A 23736-nucleotide genomic window follows, 5' to 3' on the forward strand; every position below is an offset into this window, starting at 1 on the left:
CAAAGTGCCTCCACGGAAGTCCTGGAGGGCTTTGGATGTGTATTCCTATGGTAGATTGGGACTAAAAGAACTAAAGCCAGAAGGTAAAACCTTTGACCAGGACAAACCTTGCTAGTGTACCTGACCAACGCTCGACCACAGATGGTCTCAAATTGTGCCTAGGCTCCGTTCTACAGCTTCCATTGGCACATTGGGCTACTTGATGTTATTTCAAATTAAAACGTGAAAATTCATATCTCCGGTTCCCCTTTTTAGATTATTGGTGTAATTTTATTTATTAAATTGTACTTTATTTTTCTAAATGGGTTTTGGATTTAAAAATAATTATTTTTCATTTAAACTTTATCACTGTTTTAGTAATGCATCAATGGTTTAAACATTGCCTTCAAGTTAAGCCTATCTGCTCTGAGCCATAACTACCAAGATGTGGAGCTCAGTTATATTTGGTGACTTTAGTGGTTCACCCTGATGAAGATTGTGGTTATTACCCGAGGTGGATACCTACCCAATAACTAAATTTCTTACACATATCTTTTAAATATCTTATTTTAATCATGAAAATGTGTCTAACGTAATGAAATTGGTCTTTACATATCCCACAGAAAGGAAAATGCTACTTACCAGTATGCATCTCTTTTTGGCATGTAGGGCTGCTGAACCACACACTATTGCATTAGATCACCATCTGGTGGTGGGCCCGGATGATTACACTTTGTTGATGTCTTGGAAGAGTCTTTGTCTGTTGGATGACTCCTCCCTTAGATCGTAGTGCGCATGGGCATCGACTTCATCTTCAGATTGTTTTTGCCATTGGGCAAATTATGGAGTTGTACGAGTACATATAGAGATGACCATGTATTGTGCATCTAAATAAGATAATACTGGAACAGACATCGGTAGCCGGGGATGCAGGTGGGCGTCTGTGGTTCTACAGCCCTACATGCCAAGAACAGATGCATACTGGTAAGTAGCATTTTCCGTTCGAGGCATATGGGCTGCAGACCACTCACTATTGCATAGATTGCACAGCAGTTTCTCCCTTAGTGGCGACCACCCGTGTCTGTTGCCATTGTTTGAAATAATGTTTTGAGTACAGCCTGGCCCACACTTGCTTGTTGTTTTGCCTGCACATCTACACAGTAGTGTTTTGTAAATGTGTGCAGAGTAGACCATGTAGCTGCTTTACAGATGTCATCTAATGGTATGTTCCCTAGGAATACCATAGATGCCCCTAATTTACGGGTAGAATGAGCCCTAGGGGGAATGGATAGAGTGCGTTTTGCTTTTTGATAACACATTTGAATGCACTTAACAATCCATCTTGCAATGCCTGACTTTGAAATTGGATTTCCCTTATGTGGAGGAGAAAGAGACACAAACAGTTGTTTAGTTTTACGAAAAGATTTTGTCCTATCTATGTAGTAGAGAAGCGCTCATGTTACATCTAATGTATGTAGAGCTCTTTCTGCCACTGTTTGTGGTTGGGGAAAAAATAATGGCAACTCAATAGATTGATTGAGGTGGAAAGGTGAAATGACCTTTGGCAGAAACTTTGGATTTGTTTTAAGAACCACTTTATTATGATGAAGTTGTATAAATGGTTCTTAAAAAGGTAATACTTGCATCTCACTTACTCTTCTAAGTGAAGTTACAGCTACTAAAAAAGCAACTTTCCATGTAAGGAATTGTAATTCACACTTATGTAATGGTTCAAAGGGAGGACGCATAAGTCTTGTGAGAACAACATTTAGGTTCCACACTGGAGAGGGTGGTATTCTAGGAGGAATTATTCTTTTAAGTCCTTCCATAAACGCTTTGATTGCAGGTACTCTAAACAATGACAAATGTTGTCGTTTTGAAGATATGCTGCTATAGCAGCAAGATGTAACCTGATTGAAGAATACGCTAAGTTAGATCTTTGCAGATGTAACAGATAGCATATATGTTTTGTATGGAGACATCTAAGGGATTGATGTTGTTATTTGTACAATATACAACAAACCTTTTCCACTTTGCTGCATAACATGCTCTAGTGGAGGTGCGTCTTGCTTCTTTAATGACATTCATACAATCAGGTGGTAGATTTAGATATCCAAATTCTAAGACCTCAGGAGCCAAATCGCTAGATTGAGCTGCATTGGGTCTGGATGCATAATCTCTCCATGGTTATGTGTTAGTAGATGTGGAGAGAGTTTTAGTTTGTGATGTGGTACTACTGACATCTCTAGTAGCGTGGTGTACCAAGGTTGTCTTGCCCATGTAGGTGCTATGAGAATCAATGTGAGAGAATGTTGCTGTAGCTTTCGTATCACTAATGGAATTAGTGGGAGAGGTGGAAAAGCGTACGCAAATTTGTTTGACCAGTTCATCCATACCGCATTGCCTTTGGATAATGGGTGTGGGTATCTGGCGGCGAAGCTTGGGCATTTGGAGTTGTGTTTTGTAGAAAACAGATCTATCTCTGGTTGACCCCACTTTTGAAAAAATGGCTGAAGAACTTGATGATGAAGTTCCCATTCGCGTATCTGTTGTCTTTGACGACTTAACAGATCTGCAACTTGATTGTGAACTCCTGGTAGATGTTCTGCTAATAGAAAAATGTTCTGAGGAATGGCCCATCTCCATATGCTCTGTGCCAGCCGGGAGAGCTGTAGGGAATGTGTTCCTCCTTGTTTTTGAATGCAATACATTGCGGTCATACTGTCCGTCCGGACTAGTACAACTTTTGTTTGATAGGTAATGCTGAAACGATTTTAGAGCTAGAAAAATCGCTAGTAACTCCAGATGGTTTATGTGAAGTAGTTTTTGTTGCATTGTCCATGTACCTTGTACTGTGTGATTTTGTAAATGCGCTCCCCATCCTGTGAGAGATGCGTCTGTGGTTAGTATTATCAGTGGAACAGGATCTATAAACGGCCGGCCCTTGGAAAGGTTCTTGGTGTTCCACCATTGGAGAGAGCGATATGTCCGGTCGTCTACCACCACCAGATCTGTTATTTGTTGCCGAGCCGGATTCCACTGACTTGCCAAGCACTCTTGAATGGGGCGCATTTGTAGTCTTGCATATGGCACTATGAAAATGCAAGCTGCCATCATTCCTACTAGTTGCATAAACACTCGAGCTGGTAGTGAGTGTTGTGGCTTGAATGTTTTGATAAGATCCTGCACAGTTTGCATTCTTGCTGGGTTGGGGTACGCTATTGCTTTGGAGGTATCTATTGTAGAACCCAGATACTGCTGAGACAAGGATGGTTGGAGATGGGATTTGTTTTGATTTACTGTGAATACCAGTTTGTGTAGCAGACATATTTTTTGATGCGTGTGCTGTACACATTGGTTGTATGACTTGGATTTTATTAACTAATCGTCCAGATATGCGAAGACATGAATGTTGTCCCTTCTTAAGTGTGCTGCTACTACTGCTAGACATTTTGTGAACACTCGAGGTGCTGTAGTTACTCCGTAAGGGAGTACCTTAAGTTGGTAGTGTTGACCTTCTAGAATGAACCTTAGGTACTTTCTGTGCGATTGATGTATGGGAATGTGGAGGTAGGCGTCCTTGAGATCTAATGTGACAAGGAAGACTCCCTTCTTTAGCAACGGTAGAACCTGTTGTAGTGTGACCATATGAAAGTGGTCCTATTGTATTTACAGGTTTAGGGGCCTTAGATCTAAAATAGGTCTGAGGGACCTGTCCTTTTTGGGTATGAGAAAGTATAGAGAAAAAACTCCTGTGTTTTGATGTTCTGTTGGAATTGGTTCTATTGCATTCTTTTGCAGTAGAGATTCCACCTCTTGTCTTAGCAGTATGAAGTATTCCTGTGACATAGGACGCTGTCTGGGTGGTATTGTTGGAGGAGTGGAAATGAGCTCCAGACAATAACCGGACTGAATTATTTTCTTAGCCACCTGTCTGTGGTGATGGAGTTCCAGACAGGTAGGAACTGTTGTAACCTCCCCCAGACAGGAGTTGAATGAACTGGGGGGATGGAAGGGAAGTCACGGTTTTGGAGTAGAGGTGTTACGATTGTAGTTTCCTCTATAACCTCTTCTATAATATCCTTTATTAGGCGAGGTTTGGTTGGGCACTTTAAAAGAAGAGGAGGTATTGTCTGTTTGGAAACCCTTAGAGGCGCCCCTATATGAGGAGCGACGAAAAGAAAGTCTATGGGCTTGTGTTTGTAAATCTCCCATGGATTTTGCCGTGTCTGTATCTTTTTTCATCTTTTCTAGTGCACTATCAACTGATGGACCGAAAAGATGTTCTTGGTCAAATGGCTGGTTCAAGATACTGGCTTGTACTTCTGGTTTAAACCCAGAGATGCGCAACCATGCATGTCTACGCAACAATACCCCTGTGTTTATTGCTCTAGAAGCTGTGTCTGCTGTATCTAGTGCACATCTTATGGCGGTATTTGTAATAACTTTGCCTCCCTGTATTAGGTCAGAAGCCCTGGTTTTGTATTGCCCTGGCAAGTGTTGCATGAGTGACTCAAACTCATCATAATGAGCTCTATCATATCTTGCTAACAAAGCTTGAGTGTTAGCAATCCTCCAGACATTAGCAGCTTGTGAAATGGAGCGTTTTCGCGAAGCATCTAAAAGCTTAGACTCTTTGTCAGGAGGTGGAGCATCTCCTGTTGTCTGCGAATTAGCTCTTTTTCTCACATTTGACACTACTAGTGAGTCCAATGGCAACTGTCCTTTAATGTATGCTGGATCAGTTGGAGCCGCTTTGTACTTTTTGTCTAGTCTGGGATTAATTACCCTTGCTCTGACTGGGTCCTTAAATATTTCAGGTGCATGTCTTTCCACTCCACTAAGTATTGAACGTGTGGTTGTGGTCTTATGTGATGACATTAAAGTGTCCATTAGGAAATCTTCTTCCATTGTATCTGTGTGTAGGTCTACCCCATGGAAAGTGGCTGCTCTATGAATGAGCTGCGTAAACCCAATAGTGTCATCTGGGGGAGATGGTCTAGACGGGTATACATCATCTTGTGGCAGATCTGGTGCATCTGGTGCATTATAATCTTCCCATGGGTCACCTGATGGCCCAGGAATATCATCTGGGTCATTAATGTCATCCATGTGATGTTTACTCTGTATGTACTGTGAGTAACTATCCCTATCATCCTCATCTTGTGGTATAAGACTGTGTACTAGATGGTGAATGTACAGGAGAAATTTCTACTGGTACTTATCTTTCTGGTGAAAGGATCCTCATTGGTGAAGTTTGAGCATGCTTTTTTAGAGGAACTGGCGGTGTTTTAGGATAGTCCATTTTCCTCTTTTCAGGCACAGAAGTGACGTGTCCAGTTTTTGGATTAATATGAAGAGATTTTTGCTTAGGATCGGGTTTAAAAAGCTCTTCTACTGGCAAATCTTTTTTCAGCGCCGATTTATATGGCATGGGGCCGAAATGCTTAGGTTTAACAGTGACTATTGTCTTTGGAGCAGATTTTAGTTTCGGCTCTGAAGACTTTCCTAGGATCTGTACTCTTTGGATCCGGAGTTTTTGTTCCCGGAGTACGTTTCGACTCATCTACCTTCGGAGCCGAAGTAGGTTTCGGTACCAGAACCTTCTTTAGGTCCACTTTTTTCGGAACCGGGGTGGTTTTCGGTTCGGTAGCTTTGGGAACCTCTTTTGGTGTTGACCTTGCTTTCTGTTCGACCGCTTTCGGTACCGAAGGATGCTTTGGTGCCGGTGTTAATTTTGGCTTAAGGACCTTCTGCTTTTCGGGACCGACAGACTGACTCGAGCCCGAGTCGACTGGAGGCTTTTTTGTATTCTTCGCTGCCGAGCCAGAAGGCGGGGTGTCGGAAGGTTTTGGTCGATGTGCACCTGGACCCGAAGGTGGAGGTGGAACCGAAGCCTGTCCCGGTATGGTGGGGTGAACAGGGTCGACATCTGTACTCACGACCTGTTGACCAGCTGGAAGATCTTCATCTTCTGATTGGTCCTCGACTCCAGAAGCTGAATCCTCTGCTTCGGAAGTGATGTCTTAGTGCTGCTGTTCTTCGGCGTCTACTTCAATTGGAGCCTCGTCTATGATGAGGTCTGGTGTCGACGAAGATGACTGCGCCATTACTCTTCGAGCTCGACGGACCCGGATTGTTTTCTTGGACCGGAACGAACCGCAGGCTTCACAGTCTCAACTCTCGTGCTCTGGAGATAAACAGAGATTGCAAACCTCATGAAGATCGGCGTGAGGGAATTTGTGCCCACACCGAGGGAACTTCTTGAAGGGTGTTCTTTCCATGAGCTAAAGGCCCAATGGCGCAGTCGGGCCTGACGAATGCTGGAATCGAGAAGTGAAGTCTCTTTTCGACGCTGGTAACCGGAATCAATGTCGACGACGATGCCAATGGTATTTAGATTGATTTATGGATTCAAAAAGAGATCGGTAACGGGACCGAACGATGAACACATCCGAGCCCGATGGCGGGAAAAAAAAAATCTGAAGACTGAGTTGATGCCCATGCGCACTACGATCTAAGAGAAGAGACATTAAACAGACAAAGACTCTTCCTAGACAACAACAAAGTGTAATCATCCGGGCCCACCACCAGATGGTGATCTAATGCAATAGTGTGTGGTCTGCAGCCCATATGCCTCGAACATACTTTTTTTCCTTAATCACTGTGCTGGTATCTAGCGATTTTTGTGTACCTTTTAGAGGGGACAGGTTTCACATGTCTGTTCAAACTGAGAAGTACTTAAAAACCTCACTTAAAGATGGTTAGCGGCAAAAAATGTAATTCGTACACAAAGCTGCCGGGGGCCTATTAGATGCTGATATCAGAACATTCAAACAGTAATGTTATGTAAGCTTCGCTAAAGATACAACTGTGTTATATGTAATCACTTTGCCTGCCCAATTGGAATGGGACAATGTTAGTGTTGGACAACTATAATGTTTTTTTGTTCTCCTTTTTTTGTCTTGGCCCCTCATGAGGTTTGTATTGAAGTTAAATGAATAGTTTATGTACCTTGATAATTCCTTACGAAGCTATATTGTTTCTTGTCATATCCGTCCTTTGTAAGGTCTTTAAACAAAATCAATAAAACTGTTCATAAAAATAAATAGTTCGCATTTGTTTCATCACTTGAAAAACTACATATTGTAAAAGACAGTTTTTTTGTCAAAGTTGTGAAAACAAGCCTCTCTCAAACAGAAAAGGCAGCAAGCACTAACAATACAGTACAACACATAGTAGCTCATCTTTAAAAATACCTACATCAAAGAATGCGGCAAACATATCATCAGATTCTGTGAACATGTCAGGAGCCAAAATCTTTTTCTGTGTTGTACCTTAGATAAGGAAACACATGTTAAAATGATATTCAATCAGATCTACGTGGTTCAGGTCATTAATTAGTGAACAAACTATACATCTTCAAAAATTAATAATTTTTCTTTTCGGTGTGGTTTAACATACTCTAATTTCAGTAGCAACTGTTTTCTGAACTAGCCATATTAACAGAAGTGAATCAAAACATGAATAAGACGTCGTAACAACTGGATTTTGTAAAGATTACCCTCACATTAGCGAACAAGAGTATGAAGCAAGTGCACCTGGTAAGAAACAGGATTATGATAATGTTCTGAATCATAACGTACATCAGGCTTCTTTATCATATTTAACAACTTAAACTCTCCGGTCCACCTTCCTACAGCAGAGCATCAATCCACAAACTTCACTATAGTAATGCTTAATTAAAGAGGCCAATGATAAGTTGTGTATGAAGGAAATATTACGTACTTGTATTCCTTGTTCTCCATCGTGGGAACCATTGTTGAAGGCATAGCTACTTGTCTGGCAAATGGGCAGGGAACTGAAGTACTTGTAAACATCTATTATACAAACAAGCACACACAATCTCCCGCCTTTATATCCCCCAGTTAGGGTGTACAATCCAGCAATCAGTACTTACTACGATGGGATAGACGACTAGTTGATTTAGTCATAATAACACACAGGCACACCTCAGCATAACGTTTCGGCCTTCACAGAGGCCTTGGTCACATGACGCATGCAGGGGAGGAGGCAACATTTAAAGTGCAAATGCTATTCAAAATGTAAAGCCATTGGAGGAATATGGTCACATGTAAGGTGCTCTCAATGATGGACACAGACAACATTTTAGCGTTTGCTGCTACTTACATTCCGGGATAATCCCTTAAGTAGTTTGTAAAACATTTCCGCATTATGCAAGATATCAATAAAGTGCAAATGCAAAGTGCTGTCGGCATTGTACATAAGAAAGCTCTCATCTCGGGATAATCCCTTAGAAGGTTTCGAAAGTGCAAACTCGGCAATGTGCAAAACGTCAGAATAAGTGCAAATAGTGTCATGTAAACACTTGGGATATCAATAAATAACAATCTTATTTATCATCTATAACACAATGTTAAAATCAAAGTGTAAAATATATATATACATACATCAATAGTCGATATATATACACTAACTATATACACTGGATGAGATATCAGGTAGTCCGTATACTTAGATGCATAAATGCATTGGCTAGTCCCTGAGATCGCAGCATCCTGACTCAAACATAAATATTGCACAAGCCCGCAGTTTGTCTGTGTCCTAAGGGGAAATAGAGAAGAGAGGAGATATCCTTTTCTGAACCGTCTAAGAATATTGCAACCTCTCTTCTCATTCTCCTATATTGAGATATGCACACATCATTTAACAATCGAATAATAGCATTTGACGTGAAAGTGAGTAGTGTAAATCAATTTTTTACTTTTTCTATCATTTTGTCTAGTTTTTTGTATTTTTACCTTTGATTCTTTTTCTCATTTTGAGTACTACTTAGCGTTTGTTGAACAATCATGCAGCCTAAGCCTAGGCTACACTACACAACTGGGCCATATGCAACCCTAGACATGCATGGGACATAAGATAATCTGGAAGTATCATATTACCAGGTCTAGTTCAACACCAGGACAACCAAGCACAATAAATGAATAAGCAGATTAAGATGATAAGGTCTTACACAGTTGTCACTATTTACTTTGATAGGGAGGTTGGGAGATCCAGATCAGAAATTTTAATCAGAGAGATAGATCAGAGACAGGTGTAAAACTCTTCCTTTAAGTTCAACCCCCCCGGGGATCTGCTATCCATTTCCAGTATGTACCTGGTCTCCAGCCTCCTAAGTGCTCCCTCCCTGTCTCCTCCTCTTCTGAGTGGGCCCACACTGTCTACGGCATAGTAGCGCAAAAGGGTGCTATCATTGTTGTGGTGCTCCTTGAAATGGCGGGCCACCGGATATGCCGGGCCACTGGTATTGATGGCCCTTATGTGCTGGAGTATCCTCTTGTGCACCTGCAGCTTGGTACTACCCACATACCGCAGGGCACACGGACACTCCAGCACATAAACCACGAATTCACTTTTGCAAGTCAGTTGTTTCTTGATCTTGCGTGCACTGGCGGTGAACGGGACTGCATATTCTGTTTTATTAAGCCCATGTTGGCACGCTTTACAGGAAGAGCACTTCCTGAAGCCTTTGCTCTCATCTAGCCAATTCTTAATGGTTAAAACCTCTGGGCTAGATTTGACCAATGCATCTTGCATTGAATATGCTTTTCTATAGGTGATTGATGGTGTAGCTGGAATGTTGTCACCTATAATAGGGTCACATCTGATTAGACCCCAGTGTCTGGAAATAATCTTACTGAGCACCCTATGTTGCCTGTTGTAGGCCCAGATCAGTCTGACTGTCTGATCTTGGGAGCTGGTTGGCCCTGTAGTGACTTTACGTTGTAAGGTTTTGCTTCGTGGTAAAGCATTGGCCTTGGCAATGGCCTTGTCAATTAGCCCAGGATTGTACCCCCTTGCCAGAAATCTAGTCTTGCTAGCCTGCTGAGCAAGATGACATTGAGCTTCAGTGCTACTCAGCCGTCTGATACGCAGCATCTCCCCAAAGGGGATGCTGCGTACGAGATGGGCAGGATGGTGGCTACTGGCATGGAGTATTGTGTTGCCTGCCGTGGGCTTCTTGTATAACTTGGTTTCAAGTTTGTCCTGTCCAATTGATACTGTCATGTCTAGGAAATGTACCTGTTCCTTAATGATTTCAGAAGTGAACTGCAAGTTGTAGGTATTACAGTTCAAAAGCTCGATAAACTGCTCAGCTTCCTGACGAGTGCCCCTCCAAACTAGGAACACATCGTCTATGAAACGATACCAACGTACAATAGACCGCATAGCAATGTCCGAGTGTTCACCAAAGAGGACCTGCCTCTCCCAATAGCCCATATGAAGGCAGGCGTAACTGGGAGAGAAACAGGCCCCCATGGCTACCCCCCTGACTTGTTGGTAGTATCTGTTGTTAAACATAAAGAAATTGTGATGTAAACAGAATGAAATCATAGACAAAAACATACGATTGTGATCTGCCATTAAAATCGGTCTCTGTCCCAAGAAAAATTCTGTAGCTCGTAGACCATCTTGGTGATTGATACTAGTGTACAAAGACGTAACGTCTAACGTAATTAGCCATAAATCAGGGTCCCACTTTATGTCCTCGATTTTGCGCACAAAATCATTAGAATCCTGAACAAAGGATGGTAGGCTTTGTACATATTCTTGCAAGAATGAGTCTACATAAATAGTTGTCTTTTCTAGCAGACCCCCGCAAGCTGCAATTATCGGCCTTCCCGGGGGTTGACCGGGTTCTTGTGAACCTTTGGGATTAAGTATAGGACCGGCATGATCGGGTTGGCATTCTTTAAGTACTTGAGTTCATCCATACTTAGCAAACCAAAAGATCTCCACCCCATCAATAATGAATAGATGTCTGCCTGGGCTTTCTTCACCAGGGTGATGTCACTGTGTCTATAACAATCTGAATTGTTCAATTGAGAGAGGGCTTCCTCCAAATATAGTTTTCGCGGCCATAACACTATATTGCCCCCCTTATCGGATTGCCTGACAATGACGTTTTCATTTTGTTGGATCTTTTTGATGAGCTTCAAGTATTGATCATTCTGTGTGTATTTCCTACGTTTGGAGTTGAGCAGTTTCGAGTGTAGCACCTTGATCTCTTTAACAGCTGCATCATGGAAGATGTCAATATTGTCATATAACATCACAGGAGTGTATGTGGAGCGTGGTTTGAACGATGTGAGGCCCCCCACCTTGCTTATAGTCTGAGCCGAGGCTTCTTGAGATATTGATTGTTCCAGTCCGAGGGATTCCATAGCCTCCAAACATGGGGCATCACGAGCTAGGAGCCCCAGGTTAGTTGTTTCCGCCCTCAACGGGGTGTTACGTGTCTTACCACCCGAGAAATGTTTCTGCAACTTTATCTTGCGGACAAATTTATATAAATCGATCCTCATGTCCACATAATTAAAATCACAGGGAGGACAGAATGTGAGACCCATCGATAGGATGCGGAGTTCGGACTGGGACAACACCATATCAGTAAGGTTGATGACTGAGGGGGCAGTACCAGATGTTCTTGAATGATCGCTCACTTCCTGTTCCATTTCTTAGTGCTCTTTTTCTTTTTCTGCTGATTTTTTTCTTCTTGAATTGGCATCGCTTGGCATTGCGGATTTTGTTCCTGCAGTCACCTGGATTCTCGGGCGTAAGGTCTCGCGCCTGTCCTTCCGTAGGCATTCGAGCTCTTCTGCTGGTGTGAGTCTGGTAAACCCCAATTGCGCATCTGCTTGAGACGTATTGGAGTCTGAGTCGCTGTTGATGCAGGAACTTAAATTTGACTCTGAAGAATCTTCTTGCTGTGCTGCCCCTGACCCACCTCTTTGGGTAGAGCGGCCTGAAATTGACACATTCTAGAGTCTTCTGCTGGCTTTGATGGCTTCATATTTTTTAGCAAAAGTAAAGATGCGCCCCTCAGCATAGTCCGCCTTATCTCTTTGGAATTTAAAGGCCTTTCTTTTGCTAATTGCCTCCTCTTCTTTCTGAAGCCTTGCCATCATATCACCACGTAGCTTTGTACATTCAGTGGTGAGCTCCCCACAAGATGACTCAATCTCCAGATTCAGTTCCTCTATTTTAGTCTGTGTTTTCAGACGATCACTTTCTGCATAGCGTACAAGTATCTGTACAAGTCTGCGCGAAGACTCAAGGTTGCATTCTGCCCATTCCCTGAGCATCTCCGGGGCCGGATCCTCATAGCTAGGGGCTAGCATCACACGCAGTCCCCGCAGTATTCTATTCACCTCCAGGTAGCGGCTCAGGGAGCGGTGCTCCTACCATTTCGAAAGTTCCCGCTTCATGAGCTTTTCCAATCTTTTAAACTTATCACGAATACTGCCAAGTTTGGTTACAGGTACATTTTGTGTTGCTGGCCCAGATGACCCCCCCGCCCGGGAATCATCAAACGTATTTAACGCTGCCAGTTCCCCCGCCTTTATTGCGTCTGCTGACATGCCGCTTTGGGATATATATATATATATATATATATATATATATATATCCCAATACTAGTGCTCACGCACTAGCAACGCCTTTTCCTTGCCGCTCATTACGGCGGTCCGCGGCGAGGCAGGCAAGCCTCACCATATCAGTCCAGAATGCTGTTTCCGTTTCTCGCAAAACACAGCAGCCGCGGACACCACAGAGGACTTTAAAGCAGCCAAATGTATTGCACTACAGATTAAATGGCAAACTTTCAACACTCAACGCGTTTCGGGACTTGCTCCCTTGTTCACTCGGCTGCTGTGTTTTGGGATAAACGGAAACAGCATTCTGGACTGATATATATATATATATATATATACACACACACACACACACACACACACACACACACACAAACTATTTTATATAAATAAAGAATGGTACGGGGATCCTTCCATTACACAGGAGATGGAAACTGAAGCAATTCCACATAAAAGGCATGATTGGAGTTGGGCCTGATGGATAGCTCAATGATGAAGTAGCAAATTTGAGATCTCATGCTGCCACTTGTTCAACTCCGTTTTTCTAATTTTCTTTTCTCCTTTCACTTAAGAGGATTAAATACATTTGAATTTTGAACCGACAACTGCTTATTTTTCTTTAAAAAAAAAAGATTTATAATGTTGTAAACTGTTCAGAGATCCTGCAAAGGGAAGAACAAATCAAATGTTTATGTCTATCAATGAAGATCTCATGATAGAGAACAACTGTGGAGTTTAATGTTTTTGTTCTTAAGAATAGAATGCTTCCACTGACAGATTTTTAAGGTACAAGTAGGTAGAACTAATCATGACAACTACAATTATATTGCCATGCTACATATACGACATAAATGTGCATTACAACGAGAATCCTGTAGCCTTTTGCCAAGGGTCATCATCAATTAACAATAAAAATGATAAAAAGATCAGTACTACAAGTGTCTCTTATAATATATCTAAGGTTGTGCTTTGGTGGCCTCTGGGGAGGCCTCACAGATCCACCACTATAATATCTGGCTTAATATTGAAAATGTTTGCATGAGCAGCCTCCGAGTTACTCCACAGTGTGTTTCACACATGTTTAATAGTGGTTTCTCTCATGTTAGAGATAATTGCATTAAAAATGTACTTGTGGCTTATCTGTGCCTCTATGGTTTGGGCTCCTGTTGCTCGTGGGTAGGATTTGCTGGAGGCTCAACATTGCATCTAACAGTCTGGCTTTTGTCTCTCCTGGATAAACGCCATAAAGTATTTGCTGGAGGGTTAACAAGGACTCTGGAGGTAGGGCGTCTATCACTCCTGGGTGGACTCAATAAAGCATTTACTGGTGGCCCAATAGTAACTTCAGGGGTTGGGCCTCCATCACCCTAGATTGGATTGCTACCAAAACCTGCATTGTGGGAGTGCCTTATCTGTCCAGAAAATCAAGCCTGGGAGTATGCTCCCAAAAAATAAAAAGACATTTATAATTCAGAGAAGCAAGAAATACCGGATTGTTCTAAAAATCAAGACTCAACTGACTCAGTTTCAAACTCGATACAAGTTTGTATACACAGCTTCAAAAAGCAATGACACACTCCCTTAGCTTCCTGCACCATGCTCAGAATGCCACTACATGCCTCTGTGCTAAGTCTGGAGCACTTCTCCAGGCTTTACGCAGGACACCAAAACACAATACTAAGAGGAGACACCACAACCAACACACTTTTAAGACAATATATAAATAAATGAAGTTGCTACTTATTCTGCCAAAAAGAACAGTATATGTCTTGTCAAAAGGTAGAAAAGTTTTATAGAACGCAAATACCTGCTCCTTCTAACGGGTTATTTTTTTCACATGGGAACAAGCCTTCAAAACAAGAACAGGTATGGATAGATACAACTAAGTATGATTAACACCTGGGTCTCGAAAGGCAAACAGAGTTTGATTTGTGATCTTCTGCTTTGCCTTTTCCTGCATGTTTTGAACTCATTACAGTAGACTTTTGTAATATGGCAAGCACCCTGTTAGAAAGAGTAAAACCATTTAGTACTCTAAAGTAGCAAATAATCTTTTAAAATGGCAAGGTACTACCGTTATTCTGTTCAGACACAAGGCTGTGCTTGGCTTTCATGGCAGCCTCGAAGGTATCTACATTTTCCCTTTCATAGGCCTTCACATCTGCAGCTACACGCTCAAGGACATCATCCGGGGAGGCAGAACGGCTGCGCGCACTGCTATGAGGGCTACTTGGCTCCGAAGGCACGGACATGCCACTGTCTTCATTCTGATACCGGTATTTCTGTAAAGAGAAGATCAGGGAGGCATCATTAGAAATCGAAGCAAACAGGAGCCATCACTTTGAAAGATAAAAATGCACATGCCATCATGAAGAGTTAGATTGGCAGATACCTCTTTTATTCAAAATCAGGAGGTAGTCTCAAACAGTGGTGGAACAAAGGCATCTTTAACTGCTTTGAGGAAAAAAAATTAAGATAAAAATACCAGCACAAAATGTTGCCAAATTTACGTCTTGAAAGAAGATTGTAAAAGAAGAGAAAAACTACTTGCATGCAATTTTAGTTCACCATAATGTGTATTTTCTTTAAATTAATCTTTGACTAGGGGTGGCATGCATTAAAACAAGGAGATTGGTAAAATTTCTTATTTTTTAGAATAAGCTTGCAGAGACTAACAATTTCAATTTTTAAAAAATAAAACTCTTATGAAAAAAACAAGTAAACAAGCAGACACACACTATTGAAAAAAGAGAATTGCGACTACTACATGCCTGTGGATGGATGGCAAGTGTCTCAATGTCAAGGAGTCCCTGATGACAAAATACAGCTAAAGGCTAAACACCTAATCAGCCAGGCCCCCAGTATCAACTCTAAGCAGGAATTACGATAACGGCCCATCTGTATGATAAACAAATTCTGATAGAGAAATCACCATCTCTAGGGCTTTTGGAGTGGTGAAATCCCCAGGCCGATAGTTCTGGTCTTTTTTACCCCCGAAGCCCTAGTGTGACCCTCAAGCAGTAAACAGGCTTTCTTTAGTCACTTAAATTACATTGAATGGCATACACTACAATCGAAAATTGTCTGAGTCTGGAGCGCAAACATAAAATGTGTTCACCCTTGTAGGAAAGTGAAATATTATGTGGTGTGGTTGAGAGACTTTGACATATAATAATGTCACAATCTTTATCAGGTCCAGTTAGGTGTTTGAAAAACCTTGGGTCAGAGCTGGAAAGCATTTAGGAGTACCAAATAAGTTAAGAAGACGAAAACACGATAAAAATGTAACACCAATATATAAAAATAGATTGTATTTTTAACTTAAAATAGACACTGGCATGACAAAAATCTTTCAAGGGAAACAGGAGGTTAGATTTTTTCAAAGAAAACCTAAACCACTGTAATTCAAAAATGCAATACATTGTTCTAATATATTGCGATTGCGATTTAGGGTTAATCACAAACAGAAGGCCTGGAAATGCGATTAGCAAGTACTTTGACTGGAAAATCCAATAGGAAGTCTGTAAGGGTGACCCAAAGAACGAGAGGGATAGTTACCAGTGCCTTGAAAAGTCGCTTATCAGTTTCAGTAGACTTCCTTTAGACCACCAAAGAAGTCAACGGTAGAGGTCCTGATGCAAGGCAAACAGGATATTGTGGATGTGGTTGCTGTGAAGGATGATTGTGAGAAAGTGCCTCTTTTGACATGGTTAACCCCCACTTTTTGCCTGGAAAATGGTGCGGTATTGATTTAGTGCACAGGGTCCCTGTTAAACAGGTACAAGGTGCCAATGCTTCTTCCCTAAAAACTTTATTCACTGCTTTTATGTCTTCCTTATTTTTCTACACAATTTTTCTCGTTTTTGCCCCCCTTTTCTTCACCACTGCGCCCCTTGGGTACTCATTCCTGCCTGCTGCCCATTTTTCCGCCTCCCACTGAACCCGCCAACCGCCTTCAAACACCTCTCCCTCCTCCCAGGAGCTTCTAACAGAGGCGCCAAAGGCTAGCCCGTCGGCGCCTGGACAGCACCCAGCGCTAGGACCCATGGTTCCCGAAACATCCAGATATAGTGACACCGCCTTCTTCATCCGGATTACCAGATGACGAAGGAACACTGCTGCCACGCCACACATCACTCCACGGTAGGACTGTCCTCCTGCGCCAGATACACCTTCTGCTGCACCAGCACACCCACCGTTACGCCACGCAGCACAATGCCAACCTCTCACTACAGCACGGCAAAAGCAAAAAAAATAAAGCAACATACCAACTCCTCTGCCTACTCCTCCACACACACTCGTTGCGCAAGGACTCCACTGAACTTTGAGACCTCAGCACCACCCTCACACCAGACATCCTCTTCCTCACCAAAAACCTGTCTCAACCCCACATCCGCCCAGAGATTGTCACAGCATTCTCCAATGGATATAAAATCATTCACCAGATCACACCAACAAGCCAGGAAGAGGAACAGCCATAATCCACGAAGAGACCATACAGTGCACCACCTACACCAACAACATCAGCACCTCAAATCGAAGCTCCGCACAGACAATAAGACTATCATTAGAGGCTTTCTAGAATACCAACCCCCGGGCACACTCCAGCTTCTGTAACACCATTGCAGACTTCATTGGGCTCCTAGGCTTAGACTCCAAAGACTGCATCTTCTCGGAGACTTAAATTTCCACATCAATGACCCACACAACACCACCACACATCTCCTTGCCTTGGTCTGACCCAAGACACGCTAGACGCCAATTTCACCTCCAGCAGGAATGTCAAATAGAGCCACATCACCGAACTCATGTGGACCGATCCCTCAATCATCCACTTCAGCATCTCCACACCCGGCACCGCAACCTCCAAGACAAGCAGCGCCCCCCAGCGAGCGTGGAGTAAAATGTCATTGGTACAAACTGGACGGATGCTGTCAACACCACCAGCCCCGCCACCACCACCGACCTTGATCAGGGAGTAGAGAATTTCAACACCTGGGTTACCAATTGCGGAAACAGCATTGCACCAATCAAGGGCAAGATGACAAGATTGCATCCTTATACAGAAACTTTGAACCCTAACCTACACCTACAGACTTCATCAACTGGGACGCCACAACCAACACCAACCACAGACTGACCACCTGAAAACGTCTCTCGACCCAGGACACCGCATCCACCATGAAATCCATCCACTTGGGAGGCCTCACAGACCCTTGCCCACACACACATCTTCAATTTCGGAAACCAAAGGATCAGCCAGGAACTCACCACTCTACTCAATACTTTCATCACCACCGCAAGATTTCCTGATGCTTGGAAACACGCAAAGTCAAACCACTACTGAAAAAGCTCCCCCACAGACCCCAGTGTACTCAGAAACACCAGGCCAATCTCCCTTCTCCCATTCCCAGCAACTGGAAAATGTCATTACCAAGCAACTCAACATACCTGGAGAAGCACCAGCTACTCATTGCTTCCCAATCCTGCTTCCACAGCAATCACAGCACCGAGACAACCCTGAACGTACCCACCGACAACATCAGACCCCCTCCCTGACCTCTTGCCAGCCTTTGAAACCGTATCCCACTACACACTTATCAAAAGACTACACCACATCAGCATCCAAGGGGACGCACTCAGATGGAGCACCTATCCTCACTGGAAGAACCTGCAGAATCCACCTGCCTCCTTTCACCTCTGAATTTCAAGATATCACCTGTGGTGTCCCCCAAGGATCATCCATCAGCCCCATGCTTGCATCCCTCAGACAACGCATATATGTCCACGCTGGCCAACATCGTCAGATCCCACTGTACCGACATCATCTACTATGCAGATGACACCCAACTCATCCTCTCTCTCACTGACAATTCCACCACAACGAAAACCTACTTCCATATATGTATGACGAGCATTGCCAACTGGGTGAAAGCCAACAGCCTGCAGCTAAACACAGACAAGACTGACGCTCTAATCTTCGGCGAGAGCAGCAACACATGGACCATCTCCTGGTGGCCTTGAGAACTAGGACTTGCACCATCTCCCTCTGAAAATGCCAGAAGCCTCATAATCATCATTGACAACAAGCTCACCATGAAATCACAGATCAACGCTGTCTCCTCCAACTGGCTACCACTGCAATTGAGATGCACCCTGACTCAGGCACTCTACTAGCCGACCGGACTTCAGCAACATCCTCTACGTGGGAATTGCCGCACACCTCCTACAAAGACTTCAGACCACACAGAATGCCACTACCAGTCTCATCCTCAGCCTGCCCGACGATCCCACATCACACTGGCTGCTGGTGCATTGGAGATGCCAATTCAAGCTGCTGGCCCATGCACACAAAGCTCTACACGGCCACGGACCTGCCTGCATTAACCACCGCCTAAAATTCTACCAACCGTCAAGAAGACTACGCCCTGCCTCCCTATCACTTGCCCACACTCCTCGTATCCACCTATGCAGAAGCGGAGGACAATCCTTCTCCTTGATAGCAGCAAAAACCTGAACAGCCTCCCCATGGACCTTGGAACCATCAACTCACTTCTGGAATGCCCTAGCTCCATCAAGACCATGTTGTTAGACTTAGCCACAGAGACCTGCAAGCGTCTGGCTAATCGTGCGAGTGATTAGCTGTGCTTTATAAATCAGATTTGATTTATTGATCAACAAAAAAAGAAAACAACAAGAAAAACAATAGAAAGTGCCGCTGATATAGGCATGTTTATATATAAATTTAAAAAAGAAAACGCTAAGCATTCTAAATATGTTAAAGGAACCCTGCCCCCTTCTCCTCCGCAATACGAGTACAGACATTAGTGCGTTTACGAACAGCAAAGATTCTCCCATGCTGGAGAAACAGTCCATTAACTCAGCCACACTTGAGGCTTTACATACAAACCAAGCAGTAACCATGCTTGCACCAGAAAACACCATTGGGATGGCACTGCCACTAACCTGTCCTCACTCTGTACTTTGCACATGAGAAACACTATAATGAACCATCACACGTTCATCATAAAAAGCAATTTCGCCCCATTGCATCAACTCCTAAAAGGCACCTTTATTTAATAAGCTTAACATGGTGCTCAATGCCCTTTCCACTAGATTCTTCTCTAGGTTTGAAACTTCAAACTCAATAACGCCAATCGCTCCAATGGCTCCCGTTTTCACAACTGGTTTATAACAGTTGGCTCAGAAACATACACTTCTTGCCCAGAAAATACAACTGCACATCCACAATACAAGTCAATGTACCTGTTCTGGCTTAGTCTTCCTCCTGTTGTGTAGTTAGTCAGGCACATATGAAGCTGAACCACTCACACTACATCATCTCCCTCAAGTTCAAAAGCATCCATCCTTCCCTGGAAGCTCTCCATATCAACCACTCTCCAACTCAGACTGTTGCTATCCCCGGCCAACGAAATCTAAAACCAGCATGCACGGTTACATTCACAAATAAATCGAATGATTTAACACAATGAAATTACAATGTTTCTTTTGATGCCATCATGTTAGATGCAGGAGACTTCTTGCAAAAACTGTCTGCTCTATGCAAACCCACACCTGACAATTTATAACCATGTAAATTCTTATTCAAATAATATTTGGCATCCATTTTGCATCATTTATGGCGAAAATCACTAACATCTGTGCATCCAAACTGACCTCCTGCTTGCTTTCAATTATCTCTATTCAATATGTTTCTGTAAGCAATCCCTTAAACCTAGCCTACATATCCCGGTTCTATTAACTAATTATATCCCGAGGGGCGGAGCTTGCCTGCAACCAAGATGGCTGCTTAAGCCGAGAGCTCCCCCGTCTCATCGCCTATCTGACAATAAGAAACAAGATACTTACCTGTAACTTTAGTTCTCCAGTATTGGTAACTTTTATAGATTCCCATAGCTTGTATCATTCCCCGTCGTCGGAATCGGAGCCTCGGTAACGAATATGCTACTTACCAGTATGCATCTGTTCTTGGCATGTAGGGCTGCTGACATTCATATCTGTGCATAGATCGCCGCCTAGTGTTGGGTCCGGATGATTGCACATTGTTGTCCTGGAACAGTCTTCGAAGTATCACGAGATAGGTGGCTCCTCCCCTGGACTACAGTGCGCATGGGCATCGACTCCATCCTCAGATTGATTTTAGCCATTGCGGCCAAGATGGAGTGAAACTCAGTGAATGATGACCATGCTAGAAGTATATGTGAATTCTGCAGCTGCTACAGGCGCCAAGGAGGAGGGCGGGCGATATGAAGGTCAGCAGCCCTACATGCCAAGAACAGATGCATACTGATAAGTAGCATATTCGGTTCGAGGCATGTGGGCTGCTGAATTCATATCTGTGCATAGAATACATAGCAGTCCCTCCATTAACGGCGGCCGCCCGTGCCAGCTGCAGCAGTTTGGAAAAGTGTTTTGAGAACAGCCTGCCCTACAGCTGCCTCCTGTTTGGAGTGCACATCAACACAATAATGCTTTGTAAATGTGTGTGTGGTAGACCATGTGGCTGCTCTACATATGTCTTCCAAAGGAATGTTTCCAAGGAATGCCATAGAGGCCCCCAACTTCCTGGTGGAGTGGGCCCTTGGTGGAATGGTGAGAGTACGTTTTGCTTTCAGATAGCAGATCTGGATACATTTAACGATCCACCTAGCAATACCAGCCTTGGAAATAGGGTCACCTTTCTGGTGTGGTGCAAAGGCGACAAAGAGTTGCTTAGTCTTCCTAAAATCCTTGGTCCTATCGATGTAATACATCAGGGCCCTTTTGAGGTCAAGGGTGTGGAGCATTCTCTCCGCCAATGACTCAGGATTTTGGAAGAAAACAGGTAATTCAATAGTCTGGTTGATATGGAATTGAGACACAACCTTGGGAAGAAATTTAGGGTTAGTGCGAAGCACCACCCTGTTAGAATGAATTTGAATAAATGGCTCTTGGATAGTTAGGGCTGGTAGTTCACTAACTCTACGTAGCGATGTAATCGCTATGAGGAAAGCCACTTTCCACGTCAAGAACTGAATCTCGCAGGAATGCAGTGGTTCAAAGGGAGGATCCATCAGCCGGGTGAGGACCACATTGAGGTTCCACTCCGGAGCCGGTGGAGTCCGCGGAGGAATGACTCGTTTGAGTACTTCCAGAAAAGCCTTAATGGCAGGCACCCTGAAGCTGCCTATTCTGGAGATAAGCGGCCATCGCAGATAGATGTATGCAAATGGAAGCATAGGCCAGATTACATTTGTACAGATGGAAAAGGTAACAGATGATATTCTGAATAGACGCATCTAGCGGGTTAATGTTGTGGTCTGCACAATAAATGACAAACCGCTTCCATTTTGCCGCATAGCATGCTCTGGTGGTGGGCTTCCTTGCCTCCCGAATGATGTCCATACAGTCAGAAGGCAAGTGCAGGTAGCCAAACTGGGTGTGAGACGTAGCCTCTGATGCGGTACCACGGACAGTTCTAGACATGTGGTGTACCATGGTTGGCGAGCCCACGTTGGAGCAACCAGGATGAGAGTCATCGAGGGCTGCCTGAGCTTGCGTGCCACCAGCGGTATCAGAGGTGCTGGGGGAAAAGGGTACGCAAATTTGCCTGACCAGTTCATCCATATCGCATTGCCCTGCGACTGTGGGTGTGGGAACCTGGCGGCGAAGCTTTGGCATTTTGCATTCTCCCTTGTGGCGAACAGGTCTATCTCTGGATGACCCCACCTTCGGAAGTACGGTTGGAGTACTGATGGATGTATCTCCCACTCGTGCATTTGGTGGCTGTGCCTGCTGAGCAGGTCCACCATCTGATTGTCCTTGCCCGAGAGGTGTTCTGCCATGAGGAAGATGTTCCTCTGAATGGCCCACTTCCACATGCTCTGAGCCAGATGAGACAGCTGCGGAGAGTGTGTTCCTCCCTGCTTCTGAATGTAGTACATGGCCGTCATGTTGTCCATCCGGATCAACATGGCCTTGTTGCACAGATGTACTTTGAAGGCATTCAGTGCCATGAAGATCGCCATCAGTTCCAGAACATTGATGTGCATCTTCCTCTGCTGTTGCGTCCATAGACCCTGCACAGTGTAATGGAGTACATGAGCTCCCCATCCCTGGAGAGAAGCGTCCGTCGTCAGGATGGTCTGTGGCACAGGCTCTTGGAACGGTCGGCCCTTGCAAAGGTTTCGTGGATTCCACCAATGCAGAGAGTTGTATGCCCGACCGCTCAAAAACACTAGGTCTTTCAACTGCCCGTGAGCCTGAGTCCACTGACGTGCTAAGCACTCCTGAAGCGGACGCATATGTAGCCTCGCGTGCGGGACTATGGAAATGCAGGAGGCCATCATGCCTATCAACTGCATGAAGACTCTTGCTGGAAGCGAGTGTTGAGGTCTGAATTTTTGTATCAGCGATTGAATGCTGCTGACTCTCACTGAATTTGGCTGTGCTGTGGCCGCCAGAGTGTTTATGGTCGCACCCAGATACTGCCGTACGTGGGCGGGCTGGAGGTGGGATTTTGGGTAATTCAGTCAGAATCCCAGATCGTGCAGGAGGTGAATGGTGTGGGACATGTGGGCGGCACATTGCTGGGCTGACTTCGCTTGGATGAGCCAGTCGTCCAGATAGGGGTGGACGTGGATGTTCCGTCTCCTGAGATGCGCCGCCACTGTCGCCAGGCACTTTGTGAACACCCTGGGTGCCGTGGTGACACCGAAAGGTAAAACCTTGAACTGGTAGTGCTGGTTTTGGATGGTGAACCTGAGGTATTTCCTGTGCAAAGGGTGCAGTGGAATGTGAAAGTACGCATCCTTTAGGTCTAAAATTGCGAGAAAATCCCCCTGCCTGAGCAACGGGAGCACTTGCTGCAGGGTCAGCATATGGAAGTGCTCCGACAGGATGTAGTAGTTGAGTGGCCTGAGGTCCAGGATAGGCCTGAGTGATCCGTCCTTCTTTGGTATTAAGACGTACAGGGAGTAGACCCCTGTGCCTCTTTCTTGCATAGGCACAAGCTCTATTGCCCCTTTTTGCAGCATGACGGTGACCTCCTGCTGCAATAAGTGCAAGTGCTCGTCCGACATAGGACGGTGCTTTGGGGGCGTGTTGGGTGGAGTGGATGTTAACTCCAGACAATAACCGTATTGGATAAGTTTTCTGACCCACCTGTCCGTGGTGATGGACTTCCAGATGGGCAGGAACTGCTGGAGTCTCCCCCGGACCGGTGTTGTGTGGTCGGGGGGCAGTGACAAGGCGTCACTGTTTGCTGGTGGTAGAGGACCTGGAGCTGTTGTTGCCACGT

At 44.2% G+C, this 23736-nt stretch overlaps 1 protein-coding gene across 4 annotated transcripts in view; it reads right to left on the reverse strand.

The window, feature by feature from the left end:
* The window catches only part of PRP4K (pre-mRNA processing factor kinase PRP4K), a 390098-nt gene that overhangs the window by 235043 nt on the left and 131319 nt on the right, over nucleotides 1-23736 (reverse strand). For all 4 annotated transcript variants that reach the window (XR_015309884.1, XR_015309883.1, XR_015309882.1 and 1 more), the window contains exons 6-7: nucleotides 14512-14719; nucleotides 7243-7316 (exon numbers count right to left, since the gene is read on the reverse strand). Coding sequence is in view for 1 of the 4 variants with exons in the window: in XM_086965045.1 (XP_086821171.1) it covers nucleotides 7243-7316; nucleotides 14512-14719 (282 nt within the window). In the remaining 3 variants the exon portion in view is untranslated. The remainder of the gene's footprint in view (nucleotides 1-7242; nucleotides 7317-14511; nucleotides 14720-23736) is intronic.

Source organism: Lissotriton vulgaris, chromosome 4_1, assembly GCF_964263255.1.
Source record: "Lissotriton vulgaris chromosome 4_1, aLisVul1.2, whole genome shotgun sequence".
Classification (NCBI taxonomy): domain Eukaryota; kingdom Metazoa; phylum Chordata; class Amphibia; order Caudata; family Salamandridae; genus Lissotriton; species Lissotriton vulgaris.